General features: G+C 59.9%; 2 protein-coding genes across 5 annotated transcripts; one reads left to right on the forward strand and one right to left on the reverse strand.

Moving 5' to 3' along the window:
• The first annotated feature begins 961 nt into the window (after positions 1 to 961).
• Positions 962 to 10,729, forward strand: PLCD4 (phospholipase C delta 4). Of its 3 annotated transcripts, none has more exons than XM_040604486.1 (16): positions 962 to 1,137; positions 3,420 to 3,547; positions 3,829 to 3,987; positions 4,395 to 4,623; positions 4,865 to 4,994; positions 5,561 to 5,792; positions 6,198 to 6,399; positions 6,712 to 6,826; positions 7,333 to 7,485; positions 7,853 to 7,993; positions 8,383 to 8,539; positions 8,871 to 8,987; positions 9,267 to 9,445; positions 9,608 to 9,743; positions 9,836 to 9,985; positions 10,117 to 10,729. In XM_040604486.1, exons 2-16 carry the CDS (start codon positions 3,448 to 3,450, stop codon positions 10,221 to 10,223), a joined length of 2,307 nt encoding a protein of 768 aa, XP_040460420.1. In that variant the 5' UTR covers positions 962 to 1,137; positions 3,420 to 3,447; the 3' UTR covers positions 10,224 to 10,729. The 3 variants fall into 3 exon arrangements, with proteins under 3 accessions (XP_040460420.1, XP_040460419.1, XP_040460421.1); XM_040604485.1 differs by having other exon boundaries at positions 967 to 1,137; positions 6,712 to 6,856; XM_040604487.1 differs by having other exon boundaries at positions 970 to 1,137; positions 3,420 to 3,472; positions 6,712 to 6,856.
• Positions 10,730 to 10,853: 124 nt separating this feature from the next.
• ZNF142 (zinc finger protein 142) lies at positions 10,854 to 21,126 on the reverse strand. Of its 2 annotated transcripts, XM_040604483.1 has the most exons (9): positions 20,777 to 21,126; positions 20,229 to 20,554; positions 18,989 to 19,627; positions 18,474 to 18,737; positions 17,175 to 17,987; positions 16,739 to 16,916; positions 12,830 to 16,073; positions 11,832 to 11,937; positions 10,854 to 11,475 (listed from the first exon to the last, which is right to left on the reverse strand). In XM_040604483.1, exons 2-9 carry the CDS (start codon positions 20,512 to 20,514, stop codon positions 10,976 to 10,978), a joined length of 6,030 nt encoding a protein of 2,009 aa, XP_040460417.1. In that variant the 5' UTR covers positions 20,515 to 20,554; positions 20,777 to 21,126; the 3' UTR covers positions 10,854 to 10,975. The 2 variants fall into 2 exon arrangements, with proteins under 2 accessions (XP_040460417.1, XP_040460418.1); XM_040604484.1 differs by having other exon boundaries at positions 18,474 to 18,734; positions 20,229 to 21,126.

The following is a 21,126-nucleotide window of genomic DNA, read 5'->3' on the forward strand; positions in this document are numbered from 1 at the left end:
CATCTGCGGTGTCGTGCCAACAGTGTCTTAAATCCCATCTCTTTTTTTCCCCTTCCCTCCCCTCCTCTCGCAGCCTTGCATAACAAGGGCAGAGCGTGGCCTCTTCCTTACCCCGGGGTCCTGTTTTATAACCATCACCTTCTTTTCCCTCCCCTCCACCCTGACCTTAATAGGGTGTGAAAATGCTTCTGTTTGGGGGTGTTTTTTTTGTTGTTGTTTGGGGTGGGGGTTTTTTTTGTAAGTTCAGTTTAGTAAATAATAAAACCCCAGCCAGCACAGATTGGTCCTGGTCTGGTCTCTTGGGGAGGGCGAGGGGCAAGGAGGGGATCTCATTGCAGGTGGGACTGAAGGGGGATCAGTGCCAGCTTGGGGATATGAGCTGGGGAGAGAGTGTGGCTTTTTCCAGTGGGAGCTGTGGAAGCTGTCTGCATCCCTGCGGCACCCCATCTCTCCTGGAGCAGATAACATTGAGGGGTGTTGGTGGGGAGGTGCTGCTCTATCCTGCTTTGTGGGAAGGCAGCAAGTGCAAGTACTGACCCCGGCTCCATTCAGACCCTGCCAGGGAGAGCACTCGGTGCCACACTTGCCCAGGGTCCACGTCTGCTGGAGCATCGGCCACCTCAAGTTTGGTCCCTGCCCTGCTGTCCTTGCTCCCAGCTTGAATCCCTGTGGGCGGTTTGCACTAGGATGCTCAAACTGCCCTGCTCTTCGGGTCCTGCAGCTCTCCCAGCCCTGGGAGTGCCCGTGGGCCACTGTGTCCTGTGACGGGGACAGCGACACGCTGGGGATGCTCTGTGCCCTGTGGATGGGGAGGTCAGGCTGTGCTGGGTGCAAGCGGGTCTGGGGAGGGACAGGATGGGAACGGGTGCCCTGTACGGTGCTCCCACCCCTGCCGGCCCCGCCACCCCCCCAGCTCCGGGAGACGCGTGACCTTAATCCGAGGCGACCTTGAGAGGCGGTGGCTGCTGGGCGTGCGGGGCCGGGGGCGTCCCGGGGGGCGGGGGGGCCGGGGGCGGGCTCGCCGCCCTGCCGCTGCCGAGGGGCGGGCAGCCGGGGCAGCCCCGGCCCCGTGCGGCCGCTGGCGGTGGAGCACCGGCGGAGCGGAGCGGAGTGGAGCGGCACGGCACCGGAGAGCGGGTACGGGGCGGGGGCCCGGTCCTTGGCGGGGCAACTGGGCGTCCTGCGGGGGGACAGGGGTGGCGGGGCGGGCTGGGACCCCGGGCTCGGGCAGCGCTGCCCCACAGGCGGCTGCACGGGTGGGGTGGGGGCCAGAAGAGCTGGCGGGTTTGTCTCCTTCGCTTTCAGGCGTCACTTGTCCCCCCTCCCCGAGCCCTGAATCCCCCGGGCTTTGCTGGCCCATCCCGGGGCCCCCTGTCTGACCTCCGCCCCGAGCCCCTCCGGCCCCGGCAGCTGCCCCCCGGCACGGGTGATGCTCCCGGCCCCTGCCCTGGGGCGGTGGGAGGGCTGTGCGGGGCTGAGCCGAGCCCCGGGGCGCGGGCAGGCTGTGTGCGCACCGGAGCAGCAAGAAGGGGCGGGGGGGGCGAGGGGAGGCATGTCCCTTCCAGCTCCGGCACGGCCACCCCCATGGCGGCGTTTAATTCTGCTGGGGAGCTCCGCGCTGGAGTGGCTGGGGAGCGCTCACACCCACCGGCCCTCCGGTTCTGCTGGGGGACTGTCACCTCCAGGAGAGGAGCTGCAGTGGCTCAGCGTGTGCTCAGGCAGCTGGGACTGTCCCTGGCAGGAGGCGGCTGTGCTGCGGGAAGCTCTCGGGTTGGATTTCTCTGTGCCCTGGCTCCTGTCCCGCTCCTCTCGACAGCGTAACTCAGACCAGGGTGAGGGGGGCTGCATGGGGCCCTGGGCTCGGGGCATCTCTCATGCTCTGGGGAGAGCCAACAGCTGTGTCTTTGCATCCATGCTTCTGGGATCTTCCCCGTGCTGGCAGGGATTGTCTCTCCTTTGCTCTGTGTGTGTGGAAGGCACAGTTCCACGGCTGGGGCAGGGCTGTATGTGCCCAGTCTGTGCCGGGAGCCTGGAAGGGCTGGCACTGGGGGAGATCAGTTTAGCTCCAAAATCTGAGTGGTTACAGGCCTGGGGGCTGCAAGCAGCTCCCTTGCACGCTGCCACCTTGCACACATGCATGGCGGGGTGCAGAGAGGGCAGATCGGTGCAGGTAGCCCAAGCCCTGGGCCAGTGGGTTGGTGCCCCCTGGGCACGTTGGATGTGGGGGGATGCAGGCACTGCAGCGAGTCCTTGTGGTCTGAGCCCTGCAACAAGGGCTGCTGCTGGGGACGTGCAGCCCTGCACTGGGCACTGCTGGGAGGTAGCTGGCATGGCACCTTAGCTGCTCCGTGTCTCCTGCAACACGTGAGGTTCCCAAGAGTGTGGACAGGGGGTCCTTATGTGCCCTGGGTACAGCTGAACAGCCACTGCCAGCCCCATGTCTGGCATGTCCCCCAGGAGCAGGGCCACAGCTGGGGATCTGTCTGCCTGGCCATCCCCACACTGAGCCGGGGACGGCCATCGTCTGGCCCCAGAGCCTGTGAGGGTCTGGCAGCTGGGCTTGGCAGCTGTCTGCACACTGACAGCACCGGCTATTCTCGGCCCCGAACGGCCGGTGCCTGTGCTGAGTCAGAGGCCTGGGGTACAACTGCCACCCCTGTGCCCTGGCACAGGGTCCTCTGCCCCCAGGGACCCCTGGATCCCCTCCTGCACCCAAATCCTAGCCCACCAGCTGAGGCCTCCACTCCTCGAGGGCCCAGCTCCAGCACCCAGGTGACAGGCACATCCAGCAATTTGTCAGTCTAATTGAAGTCTTAACAGCCTAATCAAAGCCTTATTGTCAGTCCAGTCATATTTATAGTCCCACTCGTCGCAGTGCGCTCCCTGTATGGCCACTGGTGCAGTCACAGCCCCTGGGTGCTGGTGTTCCCTGGGGAGAACGGGCTGGGGGAGCTGCGGGTCATTTCTCTGCACCCACTTCCTTGCTCTCACAGCCTTGCCCCTCCCTTGCTGCCAAATCTGTTGGCTGGGGGCTGTTTCCCAGGTAGTGGGGGCTGTTCTTGGTCACCCCCACAACAGTTTTTCCTGGCTTCCAGGGCTGCTTCTCCCCTGGGAGCAGTGACCTGGGAGCACTAGGGCTCCAGTACCTGCTGGGCTGTTGGTTGGGCATGCTCTCAAGTATTTCTGTTTTCCTCCGACACCTTTCGAGCTCCGGCTTCCTGGTAACACTAATTAATATTTCATGAGCACAGTGGGGTGAACTCGACACTTAAGGAACCCAGCAGGAGACAGGCGCAGGTGTGCTTGCACACAGACAGGCGCACATGCACCTCCTACACATGTGGAACGGTTGGAGCCCACCAGTGCAGTGCGGGGATCTGTCCTGTTCCCACCAGCTGTCCTCTCTCTTCCTTCCCCAGCAGCCACCAGCGTGGAAGAGGCACAGCCATGGCATCGCTGCTGTGCAATGCCCGTGAGTGCCGCGGCGGTGGGGAGGTGCAGGGGCAGGGCACCACCATCCAGATTTACGCCATGGCAGATCTGGACGGTGGGTTGAGCTCTCAGCTCAGCCACACTCAGGAGCATCCTTACCCCCTCCCCCCATGGATATTGAGATTTGGGATTGGCAGCACTGAGGGTGGATGGGAAGGGTCGATGGGGAATTACCTTCTGCCCCTCTTGTGGCAAAGGGAGTTTGTTTGGGGTCCATCCCTCCTCCATCCCAAACTGAGGGACCACATGGGGTTCCAGAGGCAAGAGGGAGCAAGGTACCAGGGCACAGTGCCCAGATACCCTTGCCCTCAGTGATGTAGCCCATGCTGCCCCCAGGCATCCAGCTCACTGACACGCTGGAGCAGATGCAGCAAGGGACACTGATGCGCAAAGTCAAGTCCAAGAGCTGGAAGAAGCAGCGTTACTTCAAGCTGCAGGATGACTGCATGACCATCTGGTACCAGTCCAAGAGGACAGGCAAAACTGAGTCTGCCTGTGAGTACCAGTTGCTGTGTGTTGGCTGTGGGGCCATCAGTAGGGTTCAGAGTGAACAGGGATGTGAATGTATGAAGATTCTTGGAGCCATGCTTGCAAATGGTGCTGGGGCATTCAAGACAGGCTCTGTGTGCGTGCTTCTCTCACCCATACCGCTCCATGAAGTATCCTGCCCTCAGCATGGGTCACAAGGGCTGAGTCGAAATTGCAGCTGATACAAGTGGAAGCTCTGGCGTGCCACTTGTACATGCCTACAGAGGAGTAGGCAGGCAAACAGAGGAGCAGGTGGATAAGTAGCTGGATGGATGGAAGAATGGAAGAAGGGATGGATGGAAGGACAGGTTGTCTGTGGGCAGTGCCCCCTGCCCTCGTCCCCCTCAGACAGGCCTCCCCTCCCTCTGCCCCAGTCTCCATCAGTGATGTGGAGACGGTGCGGGAAGGGCACCAGTCGGAGGTGCTGCAGAGCCTGGCTGAGGAATTCCCCCCTGAGCGCTGCTTCACCATTGTCTTCTACGGCCGTCGGGGCAACCTGGACCTCATTGCTGGCTCAGCAGAGGAGGCGCAGTGCTGGGTCCAGGGCCTGCGCCAGCTCATCGAGGTGGCCACCAGCATGGACCAAAGGGAGAAGATAGACCAATATCCTTTATGCAGGCACCATTTTGCACTTCACACCCAGTCCTTCTCCCATCTCTGGCCATTCCCCAGGCCCCGCATCTCCAGCTTTGCCCCAGCATGTGCTTAGGTCTTTTGGGTCTCACCATCTGCATCAGGGCAGGGAGAGCCCACAGAAAAAGGAAAAGAGGCCATCTGATGCTCCCCAGAGCCATCTCTCTTAGCCAAGGTCCTTTCCCTTAACATCTGCCCTGGTTTCTTTCACATGGATTCGTGACTGGTTCCAGAAAGCCGACAAGAATAAGGATGGACGCATGAACTTCAAGGAGGTGCAGCGTCTCCTCAAGATGATGAATGTGGACATGAACGAGGATCATGCCCTGCGGCTCTTCCAGGCAAGCACTGCACCTGAGGGCCTGGAGGGGCTGGGGAGGGGCTGGAACAAGCTGCACAACAACTCCCTGCAGAAGGATGTGATCACTTCCTTCTGTCCGTCTGTCTGACCATCCATCCATCCATCCATTCATCCATTTGTTCACTTAACTACCTGTTTACCTAGAGAAACATCCATTTGTTCATTTATCCGTCAACCCAAGCAGCCAATGCAGCTGTTCCTCCCCGCATTCATATGTCTGTCCAGCAGCTTATCTGTCCACCCAGCTAACCAGCCATCTATTTATTTACCCATCAACCCAACCATCCACCCATCCATCCATCCATCTGTTCTTCCACCTGTTTGTCCATCTCTCCATCCATGGACCCATCCATCTATCATCCCACCCCACCAACCCTCCATCTGCCAATCCATCCATCCATTCATGCACTGATTGATGCCTACCACTGCTGCTGGCGTGGAGTCTCTGTGCCCTCTGTTGGGGGTGGGTGAATCCCCCACAGCCCCTTGGTGTGGCCAGGACACCCCATTTTACACTGGCTGGATGCTGAGTGAGCTCCCTTGCAGGCTGCTGACAAGTCGGAGTCAGGGACGCTGGAAGGGGAGGAGTTTGTGCTCTTCTACAAGGCCCTCACGCAGCGTGAGGAGGTGCTGAGCCTCTTCCAGGACTTCTCCGAGGATGGGAAGAAGCTGACACTGCTGGAGCTGGTGGATTTCCTGCGGCAGGAGCAGCTGGAGGATGAGGACACAGAGGACCTGGCCATGGAGCTCATCGACAAGTATGAACCATCGGAGACAGGTGAGAGCCAGCCCAGACATCATTGTGCTCTGCATGGGGGGAAGAAGGGGGCTGAGACCCACAGCCCCATGGCAGGGTCACCCCCATCCCCATCCTGCTGTGGATGGGCAGAGGGGGAAGACTTACTGTGGTGTGATCTGGGTGCAGTTTCCCTTTTTTTGGTCCATTCCTGGACCATTTTGGTGTAGAAGGTTGACCATCCATGGGGTGCAAGCTCTGGCTTTGGGGTCTGCTGCTCACCTTCCCAAGGTTTCTGCCCTGAGGCATCTCTCCCTGTGCCCCAGCCTCTGGCAGAAGCTGTGCCCACCATGCTGGGGATGCCAGGAGCCACCAGCAGCCCTGTTTGCCCCCATCCTGTTTCCTCCGGGTCCCTGGCTGTCACTGAGCCTCCCACTCCACCTGCAGCCCGGGCTCGCCACGTGCTGAGTGCTGATGGGTTCCTCATGTACCTCTGCTCTCCGGAGGGCTCCATCTTCAACCCCCAACACCGGGCACTGTGGCAGGACATGAGCCAGCCACTCTGTCACTACTTCATCTCCTCCTCCCACAACACCTACCTGATAGAGGACCAGATCCGGGGCCAGAGCAGCATCGAGGGCTACATCAGGTAAAGGGGCTGGTCCCTACTGGCTGCCGCCCAGTACCCTCCTGCCCCAGTGCCATGCCACGGGCAGCTCCATGGGGCAAACCCAGAACCTCCTTTGCCTCCTCCGTGGCCCAGCACCCATGCAGCCATCCATGTGGTGCTTAGCAAGGGAGATGCTGAGCCGAGCTCTACCTGCCCTGCATGCAGCAGCATCCCCACCCTTGATGGTTGTCCCCTGGTCCCTGTAGGGGTGACAACCACAGGCATAGGGGAGGGCAGGGGGCTGGTGCCCTGGCTGAGTGCAGGGTCCCAGGGGTGACAACACAACCCTAGGGCTCTGAAACGGGGCTGCCGGTGCCTGGAGGTGGATTGCTGGGACGGGCCGAATGGGGAGCCCATGGTGTACCACGGCCACACCTTCACCTCCAAGATCCCGTTCCGGGAGGTGGTGAGCACCCTAGGGAAGTACGCCTTCAAGGTAGGGCATTCTTCCTCAGGTGCTGGGTGTCATGAGTGTCCCTCAGCGGGTCAGGGGGGACATGGCTGCAATTCGGGGCAGTGATAGGTCTCTGGAGGGCTCGTGGTTCTGAGACTCACATGCCTGGTGCTGCAGCAGGATTCACCCCACCACAGGCAAGAAGGGTGGCTGTGTCCCTTCCTAGGGGACAGCGCTGGGGAGTCTGACCCACAGCCCTGCGCCGTGCCATGCGAGGGCACATGGGTGCATGCAGACATGGTCTGCTGGGGGTGCAGGGGTGAGATGGAGCCTGGTGGATGCGGGGATGAGATGGGATATGGGGGATGCTGGGGGATTGGTGGGGTATAAAGGTCTCGAGGGGATATAAAGACACACAAGGGGCTCCATCCGGGCACTGATCATGCCTGGGCAAAGCCCTTGTGAGAGCTCCCCAACCCCACCAAGTCTGATCTCCAGCTGTGCATGTTGCTCCCCAGACCTCAGACTACCCGGTGATCCTGTCCCTGGAGAACCACTGCAGCATGGAGCAGCAGGAGGTCCTGGCCCAGCAGCTCAAGTCCATCCTGGGGGAACAGCTCCTCACCACCACCACGGATGGGCATGTCCCCAGCCAGCTTCCGTCCCCAGAGGTAGGAACAGAGTGCGTCCGTGCTGGGCATCACTGTCCTGCCTGGGAGTGGGGTGAGGAGGTGGCTCTGCTGTCCAGAGGAAAGGCCACCCCTGCCCCAGCATTGTCCTGCTCTACTGGAGCACTTGGGAACACTGGGGATACTGTGTCCTCATGTTCACCATGGTCCCAAAGTTGTCCCCAAGGTTGTCTTCCCGTGTCCTGCACAGCCAGGCAGCAGGGCAGAGCCCTCCTACCTCATCCCCTCCTGCGTGCTGAACGGAGCTGGTGGTGCTGGCCCCTAACAGTGTGGGGTCCCAGGGGACAGCAAGTCCCATGGAGGAGATGGGCACCCCAAGGTGCCTACCTGTCTATACCCAACCCCACAGGAACTGAAGCACAAGATCCTGCTGAAAGGGAAGAAGATTGGGCGTCTGGAGGACATGCTGGATGGGCCAGGGGATGAGGCACCTGATGTATCTGATGATGACAATGGGGCAGAGGCAGAGGAGGAGAGGCGGAGGGCAAAGGTGAGTGGCCTGGGCTGGGGACCATCTGGGAGCAGTGAGCCCCTGGACACAGCTATGGGCTGTGGTGACATCCCAGTGCCAAGAGGAGAGGCAGAGACTGCAGGGACATCACCAGGCAGGGCGGACAGCCATTTCTGCCCCTGGTCACACCAGTCCCCTCTTTGCATAGCATCCCTGTGGTGGCAATATGTTGGGTGCCACTCAACATGTTGGGTGGGTCCCCTGCTTGCTCTGTTCCTGGCAGGAAGGCTACCCATGGTGGGGATGCTGCCACTCTAGCACATCCCTGGATGTTCTCGGCTGCCCTGGGCTCTACAGCCCCTGTCCTGGGTGAGTGCTGGAGGATGGTGCTCCCATCAGGAGGGACTCAACGTGGCTCTGCCTTGCAGAAGGACAAAGAGAGCCTGGCACAGGCATTGTCTGACTGCGTTGTCTACTGCAAGAACGTGTCCTTCCGGGGCTTCCAGGAGGCCCGCAGCCAGTCCCGGCCTTCGGAGATCTCCTCCCTTGCTGAGGCCAAGGCCAGGAAGCTCATCCGGGATGCAGGTGAGATGGAGGGGGCAGTGGCACCAGTGGACTGGGCCGAGTGGAGGGGGCAGGAGGCTTCCTCAGCTGTAGGGCTAGAGCCTCCAGACACCAGGGTTCCCTCCCTGCCCAGGGCGAAGGGCGTCCAGTAGGGCTGTACCCTGGGCTTTAACTCTAGTGCGTGAGGGGGGTTTATGGGCTTAGGAAGCAAGGCAGGATGCCTGCATTCCTGGGAGGGGAAAGGGATGAGAATTAGTGGGTGAGTGGATGATGTTTGGATGGGCAGCACATGTGGGTGGCTGTGCAAGCCAGGGAATGACCCCACAAGTAGCCCCTCACGCTCCATCCCTAGGGAATGAGTTTGTCCGCCACAATGCCTGGCAACTGACACGCATCTACCCCAGCGGGATGCGGACCGACTCCTCCAACTACAGCCCACAGGAGATGTGGAACGTGGGGTGCCAGATCGGTATGGCCAGGGGGCTTCAGGGATGTGGGCTGGGGAGATGCCCTGGGTCCCATGCTGAATGGCACCATCAACACTCATGTTGGTGCTAGCTGCAACCCCAGCTGGAACCAGGTCTGGCCGCACGCTCTTGCTCTGCCCTGGGAATAACCCGGGCATTGGTGCCTTGTCCCGCCGTGCAGCCCCGCATCTCTGGCTACGGGGACAGGCTGGTTCTCAGCTCCAAGCAGGTCATGGTTTCTCCAAGCTGCCCTGAACTCTTTCCCTGCCACCTTCTCCCAGTGGCCCTGAATTTCCAGACAGCTGGCATGGAGATGGACCTGTGTGATGGGCTCTTTAGCCAGAACGGCCGCTGCGGCTATGTGCTCAAACCACCCTTCATGAGGGATGAGGAGACTCCCTTCAATCCTAGTGACCCCAACAGCTGGGAGGGCCCTGGCCCCATCACCTTGACAATCCAGGTACAGGACCAAGGAGACCCCGGGGAGCCATGACAGTGTCCTTGGGCTCCTTGGTCCCAGATGAGTAGGTACACCACTGGGCAGCGTGCTGGAGCCATGCAGCCTCCAAGCAGATCAGTTCAGCTGCTCCCTGGCTCATGGGGTCCGTGCCCCTTTGCACAGGTGATCAGTGGGCAACAGCTGCCCAAAGTGGCCAACAGCAAGGACGGAGCTATCATCGACCCACTGGTGCGCGTGGAGATCCACGGGGTCCCTGCAGACCAGGCACGCCAGGAGACCAAGTACATCGAGAACAATGGTGAGGCTCACGGTGGTGCCAGGGACCCCCTGTGCCCATGTGGCCAGTCCCTGCCCTCCCTCACCCTCCCAGCACACACTCTCCCTTCCCAGGGTTTAACCCCCGCTGGGATGAGACACTCCAGTTCCAGCTCCACGTGCCCGAGCTGGCCCTCGTCCGCTTTGTGGTGGAGGATTATGACAAAACCTCCAGGAACGATTTTGTGGGCCAGTTCACCCTAGCCTTTGCCAACATCAAACCAGGTGAGCGGCTGCTGCCTGGTGGTGGTGGTGGGGCCGGCAGGGCAGCCCCACGAGGGTGTCGGGCTCAGCTGGGTGCTAGAGGGTCAGGTCAAGGGCAAAAGTCAGCCAGAGCCTTGCTGTCCCCCCTGCAGGCTACCGCCACATCCATCTGCTCTCCAAGGATGGCACCAGCATCCCACCCTCTTCACTCTTTGTCCACATCCGCATCACCGAGCCGCCTGGCCCTGAGCAGGACTGAGCTCGTGGGGTGAGCCCGACCTGGATGGAAGCCATAGAGCAGGCCCCACGTGGCTGGGGCTGCGAAGCCAACTGCATTCATCCTCTTTTGAGCCATTTGTATTGTCATTGCTGCTGTGCCCCGCTTTGCAGTAGCTTCTGAGGGCTAGGAAAGGTGCTGACCTCCCCTTCCTGGGTTTGGGATGCTGTCTCCCATGCATGAGCACGTGGTCTGTGCTGGTGCAGCACTCTGTGCCCCCAACATGTATCCTGCCCTGGCCCACAGGCATAGCTTCGCTGCAGGGAGGAGGAAAGAGAGTGCACGGTGCCCTGGCTCTGCTTCAGGGGCTGGTCCCCTGCGGCCAGGGGAGCAAGGCTGGAATGCAGCAAACCCCAGGGCTGGGCAAAGCTGGGAGCAGAATCGGTCCTCACTAACCCCCCAACCCTGCAGGACCCCATCACAGCCCCAACTAACCCTTGCCCTGTCCTTTCTCTGTGAGCAACCTAATAAATTGTTCGGTGAAGGCAGTCTGGGTGTGGTGGTGCTGGGGAGAGATGGAGAGCTGGATCTGTGCTTGTACTCTTTCCCTGTGGGCACCTGGCCCACTGTTCATGCTGGGCTCCAAACAGCCCCAAGAAACAGTATTAAAAGGAGCTGAGAGATTCCTTTTATACAGCTGCATATTTTACAACCCATATACATATATGCCTATACACACACATCGCCGCAGCAGGTCTGTGCCACCAGGGCCTTAAAGCAGTCAGGATTCAGCCTCAATGCAAAGTGTCATCCTTCTCCCCAGAGCACCCTCCTTCATGCTCCATCCTGGGGGGCCCCTCAGCCCGGTTCTCTCTCTGCACAGCGTGGAGGTGGACGGTAGGCGTGCTAGGGTCCTTGCCCACCCCCTGGCTGGGGTCGCCAGCCCCATGCTCGGGGTGATGCCGCTGGATGTGTTTGATGACCTGGAACTTCTGCTTGGCCTTATAGGGGCAGTAGCGGCAGAAGAAGGGGTGCTCATTGGTGTGGGTCAGGTAATGGTGGCGCAGGCCCGCTGCCCAGCGGAAAGCCCGCCCGCAGGCATTGCAGACATAAGGCTTCTCCTCACTGTGCTTCTTCAAGTGGGTCTTGAGGAGGAAGCGGGTCTTGAAGGCCTTGCCACACTGCTCGCAGATGAAGGAACGGGCCTCCTGATGCCGCGTCTCCTTGTGCACCCGCAGGGCATCTGCCCGATTCGTGCGGTACTCACACTCATTGCAGTGGTATGGCTTCAGGCCTGTGGCAACAGGGAAGGAGATGGCACCGGGATCAGGGGCACAGTGCCCTCCATCCCACAGGTCTCACCATCCCTGTAACAGAGTGTCAGCCCCCAGGGACCATCCCCTACATCCCATGTCAGAAGGCATCCCAAGACCCCCATTTCCAAGGCACCACACGGTGCCTGGGGTCCGTACCACCCCACCTTCCCTCCCAACCCACCAGCACACAAGAACGTCCTGCCACCCAACTGCTAGGAGTCCTCCCCCACCTCCAGCTGGGCCACCATAGCAAAGAAAGCACAGAAATGGGGCTCCCACAGCCTCAACACCCTCAACGGTGCCTCATGGCCTCTCCTCAGTGGGCAGCACTCACCCGTGTGCTTTGTCATGTGGTACTTGAGCTGATTCACCCACTTGCACTTGTAGCCGCAGTCAGGGCAGAGGTATTTCCGCTCCTCCTTGTGGATCCGCATGTGGTACTGGGCACAGGGCAAGAGGACAGGGTCAGGATGAGGCCATGTCCCCTGTCCTGAGAATGTGCAGGGCGCTGGCGTACCAGCAAGGGGCTTAAAGACAGCTCTGACATCTCAAACTGCATGAGGCAAGGAGGGCTGTCTGCTTACCTGGCAGACTACGGGCAGGAGGAATCCACAGCAGGGTCAGAATGAGACGCCTGTACTGCTAAGCTTGCTCTGTCCCAGCCTGTGGTTGGCACAGGCATTTCTCCCCAGTTTGGTATTTAGGGCAAAGTCTGGACTAAAACCCAGCCCAACAGAGCCAGCCCTGAGCTAAGCACATTGTGCAGCCTCACCCCAGGCAGTCCCAGAGGGCTCCAGCTCAGCCTGGCCATTAAAAAAAGTCAATATTTCTTTTAGCAGAATGAGACCATTTTCCCCTCCATTACCCCATGGCTGGCCCTCCAGTACTAGCAAAGGCCCTTTACCATGCATAAGGATTCCGCTAATCACCTACAGAAATGAGGGCAGGGGCTGGCTCTGCTTGCAGGGAAGCTGAGCTTTCCCTGCACCATGTCTAACTGGTGCCTCAGAGCACGCTGCATGCCAAGAGGCAGACAAACTTGGCTTTGAGTGGTGCAAGGCTGCATCCAGAGGCCGCCAGAGATGTCAGCGGGGAGAGGAGTGAACTTGGGCAGCTGCCCACATTCTTGCCCCTTCCCCTTAATCTGCAACAGCAGGAAGCAGGGAAGAAACATACTGTACCCTCATGAGTTTTATCCACTCGTCTCATGAGCCACAGAAGAGGATGGAGGACAAAACTCCCCTTGGGAGTTTCTTCTTCCCCAAATCCCCGTCTGGATCCCCCTCAACCCATGTAGATGCAGCAGGGTATATCCCCAAGCAGGGCGCTCACCTTGAGACGTGAGGGGTCGGCACAGGCGTATTTACAAAGGTGGCACTTGTAGGGTTTCTCGCCGGTGTGGATGCGGATATGCCACGTGATCTTCTGCCTGTTCTTGGTGGTGTACTCACAGTCTGAGCACTTGTACACGCGCGTGCCCCCATGACCTTTCATGTGCTGGTCAAAGACAAGCTGGTGGCAGCAGGCAAAGTCGCAGAAGGGACACCGCAGGGTTTTGTCCTGGGGGGCAGCCGGCTCGTGGCTCTCCATGTAATGCCGCACTAGCTGCTGCCGCTCCTTGGCTGCAAAGCTGCACAGCTCACAGCGGTGGCTGAAATGCTGTGTCTTGTGCTCCTCCAGCGCCTCCCGGGTGGTGAAGGTCTCCTTGCAAGTGCTGCACTCCAGGTGCGGGTGCTGCTTCTGCAGGTGGCACTTGAGCGTGGCCTCGCTGTGGCACACAAAGCCGCAGCGCGGGCAGCCATAGGACACCTTCTCCTCGTGCCGTCGCAGGATGTGCTGCTTGAGGGCTGTCTCAGAGCTGAAGCGAGCCTCACAGCGGGAGCAGCCGAAGTTGAGCTCGCCACGGTGGCAGCTGTTGACGTGGCGGGTGATGTCATTCTGCAGGTAGCTGCTGTAGTCGCAGAGTGGGCAGAAGTGGGTGGGTGTCTTTTCATGCACCCGCAGGCGGTGGATGCGCAGCTTGGAGTTGGTGCCAAAGGTCTGGCTGCAGATGCCGCAGGCGATGCGCCCCACGCCAGTGTGCAGGGACTGGTGGGCCTCCAGGCGGTAGCGCCGCGTGGTGCTGAACTCACAGTAGCAGCACTTGTGTGGCTTTACCCCCTCGTGTTTGATGCGGATGTGCTGCCGCAGGCAGCGGGCTTGCTTGCAGGTGAACTCACACTGGCGGCACTGCAGCTGTGGCCGCTTGCTGTAGTGCTTGCGGTGCAGTTTGCGGTGCAGCCGCAGGGCTTTGGCTGCCTTGGAGGTGAAGGGGCAGGAGGTGCAGCGAAACTCACCCAAGGTCACACAGCCCCTCTTCTTGTGTGTCTTCATGGCCCGCTCCTGGTGGCAGGTGAAGGGGCAGGTGGGGCAGGAGAAACGCCTCCTCTTGGGCAGGGTGGCTTTTGGGGGGGTCACATCCAGCAGGAGCTTGCTGGGCTGGCCTGTCTCAGTGCTGGCTGGGTCCCCCTCAGGGAGCTCGGTGCCTTGTGGTCCGTCATCTTCAGGATGCATGATGTGCTTCTCGGCACAGTGGCTCTTGAGGGCCCGCCGGGTGCGGAAGGCCTCAGGGCACAGGGAGCACCAGAACTGCTCTAGGCTCCGGCACCCATCCTCCACATGGGAGGTGATGGTGGAGACACGGGAGCACACAAAGGAGCAGGCATTGCAGTGCAGCTTCCCTCCCTCCCGCCGGTATTTCTCTGATGGTTTCCCAGGGTGGGGAGGACAAGTGGCTCTACCTGGCTCAGCCCCATCCCCTTGCTGGGGAGGCTCTTCTGCCACCTCTGTGCTGTCACCCAGCACGGATTTCTCAGGAGCAGGACAGCCCGATGCCTGCTCCCCATCCAAAGGACTACATGCTGTCTGCATTTTATCAGGCAGCAATTCAGCTTCCCAAGGACTCTTGGCATGCCCTGACTCCTCTGATCCTCCCTTCTCGCTCTCCGCTGTTTCTTCTGTATCATTACCACCAGGCTGGTCAGCAGGTTGGCACAATCCAGGTGGCTCCTGACCAGCTGGTTTGACGATCTTGTTCTTCTTCAGGAGAACTGGGCACTTCTTGAGTAGGTGGGTGTTGAGCCCCCTTTGCTGCTTAAAGCTGGCACCACACTCATGGCACACAAGTGGGGCCCGGCGGCTCTGACAGCTGGCTTTAGAGTGCAGGGACATGGACTTCTCCTTCCGCGTGATGTATGAGCACTTCTCGCACTTAAAGATCTGACTCTCTGACTGCACCACCAGCATCTGCACCCTGCCCTCCAGCACCAGCGTCTCTGCCTGCTCCTTGTCCTGCTTCCGTAGAGCCTTCAGCACTGACTCCGAGCCACCCCTGGCATCATCACTGGAGGTGGCCACGTCCTCTGGGACAGGTGCGTGGCTCTGTTCAGCTGTCTTCAGCACGCTGAGCCAGGCCTCTGGCAGCTCGGCTTGGCTGGTCTCTCTCATCTCTGTGTCTGGTACCAGATTATTGTGGTCTGAGCACGACCCCTGAAGGTGGCCCGTGGCCTGCCTCAGGGCATCTTTTTGCTGGCTGTCTCCTGCTGCTACACTGCCCTCCAGCCTCGCTGCCTTGTGTTCCCCTACATCTGCCTCCTCTTCTTCAAAGTCTGGGATGTCTTCGAGTGCATTGTCATTGTCATCCAAACCCAGGTCCTCCTGGGAGCTCAGTATCTCATAGGCTGCAGGAGGCTCCTTGCAGGACAGCATTTCCACACCCTCTGGCCCTGCCGCACAAGATTCTCCAGCCAAATGCTCCAGGAGGGGGTCAGATGAGACATTCAGTGCCTCCAAATGCAAAGTGCAACTCTCTGCCACATCCCCAGGAGCAGTGAGCTCAGTTGAGCCTGCAGCAGCATCTCCTTGCACGCAGTCATCTCCCAGGGCATTGCCAGCAGTGGGACAGCCCTGCTCCCCCTGGCCCACACCTCTCTCCACCTCGCTGCTGCTCTCAGGTGGAGCGGCATCCTGCCTAAGGAGGGGCACCACAAACGCTTGCTGGTAGCCCTCTTCCCCCTGGGATTCCAGCTGGGATGGCTTTGCCTTTGCTTTTGCCCACTGCTCCTTGCCAGCAAGGGGGGAGTTGGCATCCACATGCAGGGCTGTGCCGAGGTCATAGCTGAAAAGCACCTCAGATGAGCTGATTTCCAGCTCCTTGTTGGCATAGTTTTCCAGCCAGTCCTTGTCACCGGGTACGTAGCCATGAATCTTGCGCTTGTGGAAGAAAAGGCTGGTGTTGCTGAAGGTGCAGTAGGAACAGAGGGCACAGCGGAACTCCTTCTGCTTGGTGTGTTTGCAGTTCTCATGGTTCAGCAGTGCCTGCTTGTACTTGGTCTGGTAGGTGCAGTACTGACACTGGAAGACGGGCACCTGGTAGTTCTGTGAGTGCTTGGCCTGCATGTGCTTCTGCAGCTCGTACTTGCGCTTACAGGTGAAGCCACACACCTCACAGATCAGACTTTTGCCCTGGTGCCGCAGCTTGTGGCTGCTCAGCTGGTCAGCACGGTGGCACCGGTATGAGCACTGGTTGCATTGGTACCTGGGGAGAAAGCAGAATCAGTCAAACAGTATGAGGAACTGGGGCAGCCTGAGCCCCATCAGGCACGTTGAGCTCTGATTCCTTGTCCCAGACACATGGGGAAGGGGTACCACTTGGTTTGCCAGATCTGACCTTTGCCATGCAGACAGCTCTTACCGCAGGCAATTCCTCCCTGCTGCAGCCCTTGGCACTGCTGGTACTTTACAGCCCCAGCTGGGGACAGGAGATAGATTCCCCGAGTATTCCATACAGTGACTGCATCACCCCCACATACATCACACCAGCAGCAACCCCAGCATCCCTGGAGGCACACTAGACCCAACGGAGGTGATAACACAGAGGTGAAAAACATGTTTTGGAAGAGTCCTGCACATGCCCAAGCTGGCCTTGGCCCACAGTCATCAGCAGAACCCACGAACCCAAGCTCAGAGCTGCACTGATAGGTTAATACACCTCCTTGACCAAAAATAGCCTTGCCTCCACAGCACCATGCTGGCAACAACCTGCAAGCTCAAAGACCACATTTTTTACATGCCAGAGTAGGCTGTAGCCATCCCCCAGGCATGAGAGTCTGGCACACAATGCAGCCTGGAGCAGCAGACTCCTGGAGCAGGATTTGGGGAGCCCTGACTATGCTGCCAGGCCAGCAGAGATGGGTGTCATACCGGAGATCTCCAGTGTGCTTGCGCATGTGGACATTCAGGTAGTGCTTCCACTTGGTGATGTACCCACATTCGGTGCACATGAAGTTCTTGTCATCGGAGTGGGTCAGCATGTGTTTGGACAGGTAGCTCACATCCCGGCATGTGAAGTTGCAAAGTTCACACTTGTGAGGTTTCTCTCCTACACACAACACAGGAACACCCTCACCATGACAGCCAGATAAAGCAACACTGTTTGCCTCCCTCTGCAGGTAAACTAGATCAGCAGGAGCTGGGGGGTAACAGCAGGGACAGGGACACGCCCTGACTTCAGCCAAGTGATGACAGGGTGACAGGGCCAGCAATGGGACCCAGGAGCCCTGACCCAGCCCTCCCTGCCCACCGGGAGCTGGACAGGATCCCTCCATCCCAGCTCGGGACCCCTGCAGCGGACACCCACCAGTGTGCAGCAGCATGTGTCGGATGAGCACCCTCTTGTGTGCAGTGGCAAAGGCACACTCAGTGCACTTGTGGATCTTCTCATTGGCGTGCATCTTGCCCACATGGTCGTGAAACTCCACGGGGTTGAAAGTGGCGTACGGGCAGAAGCTGCACTGGAGCTGCTCACTGCCTGGGTGCCCCTGCTTCTTGTGCTTGCGGAAAACATGCTTGTTGGAGCAGATGAAGTCGCACTGCTGGCAGTGGAAGGCATAGTGGGTTTTTCGGTGAGCCTCCATGGCCTCAGCTGTGCCAAAGAGCAGCGAGCAGGCATGGTACTTGCACTCCACTGCCTTAATGCCATGAACATCCTTGAGATGACGGACAAACTCTTTCCGGTCCTCCACGCAGTAGTCGCAGCCCCCCTGGAAGCAGCTCAGCTTCTTGGGCTCAGCTTTGTGAGTCTTCAAGTGCTCTTTGAGGGCCTGGCTGAGCCGAAACTTCTCCTCACAGACAGGGCAGGAATAAACATCAGAGTAGAAGTTGGAGATGTCCTCGTGCATGCTGGCCATGTGACGATTGAGGGCATTCTTCTCCACTGAGCTGTAGTGGCAGAGCGGGCAGCGATGGGCCTTCTCTCCTGTCTCCCGCATCATGTGGATTTTCAGTTTACTTTTGCTGGTGAAGTACTTGTGGCAGTTGGGGCACTGCAGGCTGGGGTCAGGGAAGTGCAGGTTGAGGTGCTCCACCAGGTGCGTCCGCTTCTTGAAGCACCGCTTGCATTCAGGGCACATGTGGGTTTTGTAGAGGTACTCAGAGCCTTCCACAACATCTCCTGTGAAAGCAGAGTAGGGGGAGCCGTCAGCAGAGAAGAGACGGAAAGCATGGGCAGATGTTCTCTCCCAGATCCAGCTGTGTCAAGGCAAGGGCTTATAAGCATATGTGGTCACACAGCAGCCATCTACTTGGAGGTACTGTCCCCACCCCAAGCCACCAGCACAGTTCAGGTGAGCTCTTTCCAGCCTAACAGTGGTAAAGCACAGCCTATATCAGGCCTGCCTGCACACCCCCAAAGCCAGGCAGACTTTTGCCTGCTTTTGTCTGAGCCCGGCAGCAGTTGTGGACATGCAAAAGGAGGGACACGTTTGCTTGGGTAGAGGGCAGGGGGAACAGTGCACTGGTACATGCAGGAAATGTGGGTCCTGAATGGGGACCCCCAGGACCCACAAGCCCAGCCCACGTTCCTTCGCCAGTCTTGAGGCTGTGCTGCTTGATCATAATACAAACCAGAGCAGCTCCTGGTAGGGGCCCCACATCCTACCTTTAAAGTGCTGCGCCCGCAGCACTCTGGCTTTCTCGGGAGCTGTCTTCCCATCCTCTTTGGCCTCGCCTTCACAGGGGCTCTCACCATCCTCATCCCGTGACTCGTCCCCACTGCTGTCTGAGTCCTCTTCTCCAGCTGACACTTTCTGCCCCTCCAAGGAGCCCTCCCTGGTCCCTGTGGGCTTTGCAGGCCTGGCTTCTGCTGCAGTGGCTTCCCAGCCAGCGTGGCAATTCCCTGCCTCCTCCTGTCCTTCTTCTGCTGCTTCAGTGGGGCAAGACAGAGATCATCATGCTCCAGGCAAGAGGGAGCCACCCTCCTCACCCACACACATGCAAAAAACTTGCTGGCCAAGATGGGGGGCACAAACCGTGCCACAGGGAGGAAGGAATGCAGGGCTCCATGGCCCTCCAGCAGCACAGCCTCAGCCCTTGCTCCTCCCAGTTGTAACTGGGATGCACGGACAGTCAGCCTCTGCAGCACCCACAGGCCCTGACCCTCCCACCCAGCCATACCTGATGGCAGGATGCAGCGCTGCTCCAGGCTGTTGGGGGCTGAGCCAGGGGGGCTACCTGTTGCAGGCATCTCAGCAGGGGGCTCTGTGGTGTGGCCCTTCCTGTGCTGCCAGAATAGCTTAGCATTGGCTGTGATGAAGTCACAGCGGCCACAGTGGAAGGGAAAGTGGGTGCGGTGGTGCTGCTCCATGGCTGGGCGGCTGGGGAAGAGCAGCGGGCAGGCACGGTAAGCACAGGACACAGGGGAGGCCCCATGCAGGCGGCACAGGTGGCTGCGCAGCTGCTTGCGGTCCTCTGTGGTGAAATGGCAGCCCTTCTCCGGGCAAGGCAGGGCTCCTGGTGGCGTGCGGTGTGTCTTGAAGTGCTCCTTGAGTTCGCCGGGCTGCATGAACACTTCCCGGCAGATGGGGCACAGTAGGTGCTCAGGAGTGGAGCTCTCCTGCATGCCAGCTCCAGGTGGGTCCGAGCCCCCAGGCTCACTCTGGCCCTCGTTGGCAGAAGCCAACAGTGCCCCAGAGAGCTCCAGGTGCCTGGGGGGGGTCAGCAGCAGGCACTGGTGCAGCGACAGCAGGGAGGCCTCTGGGAAGCTCTGTCCACACCTCTCGCAGAAATACAGCTCCACTACTTTGACCAGCACCTCTGCAGAGAGCAAGGGGCAAGCATTAAGAAGGGCTTTTGCCAGGCCCAGAGCTTAGAACTGGTGGTTCAGTTCCAGCTCTGGACAAGGAGGATAAACCTGTTGCCACAAACTACAGTTTGGAGAACTGCAGCCCTCCACCTGCCCAGGGTATTCCAGGACACCTCCCATAAGAGAGGGGACACCACCACCAGGGTGACCACAATGACCAGGTCTGTCCCTTAGCACCTTTGAGGCATGCAGAGATGTGAGGCTGGCTCAGCCCCGTTCCTAGCAGTATGTGCCCACGCTGGACCTGGGTGAGAAGTGTGCTGGGGGTGGCAGTCTGGGGCGGACATCTCTGCCTGGTCCCCACTGACAGCACAGAGCAACCCCCTCACCCGACATGCAACTCCCACAGCCACCCCTCCCCATCCACACTCCCAGCTTGTGCCAGGTCTGCGCTTGATGGTAGCACTACACTCATGATGCACACAGGGTCAGAGACACAAGGGCACTGTGGTGTTCCCAGGGTGCCAGCTGGTAGGGACAGGGGCCCTGGCCAGACCTCTGTCCCTCTGTCGAGCACTGTGGGGCCCATTTTGCCCTCCCTGCACCCCATACCTGTGGCATTGGCTGCGTTGCTGCTCAGTGTCACATTGCCAGCCACTGCCTCGATGAATATTTCCACGTTGCTTCCTTCAGCATGAGCCCCTTCCCCAGACATCGACGCCTCTGCCAGCAGCAAGTCCTGGCTGGCAGACAATGGGGGTGTCCCAGCCAGGTCAGTGCTGGCCACATCAGGGCTTTCCATGGCTCCTGCCTCTCCTGGCGGGGGCAGGAGCAGCTCCGAGCACAGGGCCTCCATCTCCCTGCCGGCACCCTCAGACACAGCCACTTCTGCACTCATTGCCAGTGGGCACTGGTGCTGGGCAGGAGGGCCTCTCACTCTGAAACAGAAGAAAGTGCTTTAAATGAGGGAGAACCCAGAGGCTCAGGGGTCCTACAGGATTTTGGGGGTCAGCCTGCTGTGCCAGTCCCCAGGCAGGGGTATCTCGACACTGGCTCCCTTCTGCTGTCCCCAAGCAGGCTGGTGACAAAACCCACTGCCATGGAGGAGATGGGGTGTGAGGACCCCTGTACCCTCCCCAAAGATGCCCAGGGGCCTCTACCTGAGCCCAACAGCCAGACTTGCTCCCTGGGCACGGGTGGGCCCAGACCCGGGCCTAGCCTCTGGATCCAGGTCCAGGTGGGCCCGAGCCCGAGTCCAACCCCCAGACCTGGGCCCAGCCGCCAGTGAGGAGGTGCCCACGGCGAGTCCCCGCACGGCCGGGGCCGTCCCAGCCCCCTCGCACTGCAGCCCCGGCCTGTCCCCTCCGGGCCGGGGACTCAAGCAGGACCCCGGTGCCTCCGGCCCTGGCACATCTCGGTGGTGCGCGCCGGGCGGGAGGGAGCGTCACCCTTTGTGCAGCTCGCCCAGCCGCTCTGCTCTGCCCCGCCGCCCGCCCCGGCCCCGCTCTAT

Source organism: Falco naumanni, chromosome 8 (genome assembly GCF_017639655.2).
Source record: "Falco naumanni isolate bFalNau1 chromosome 8, bFalNau1.pat, whole genome shotgun sequence".
Classification (NCBI taxonomy): Eukaryota; Metazoa; Chordata; class Aves; order Falconiformes; family Falconidae; genus Falco; species Falco naumanni.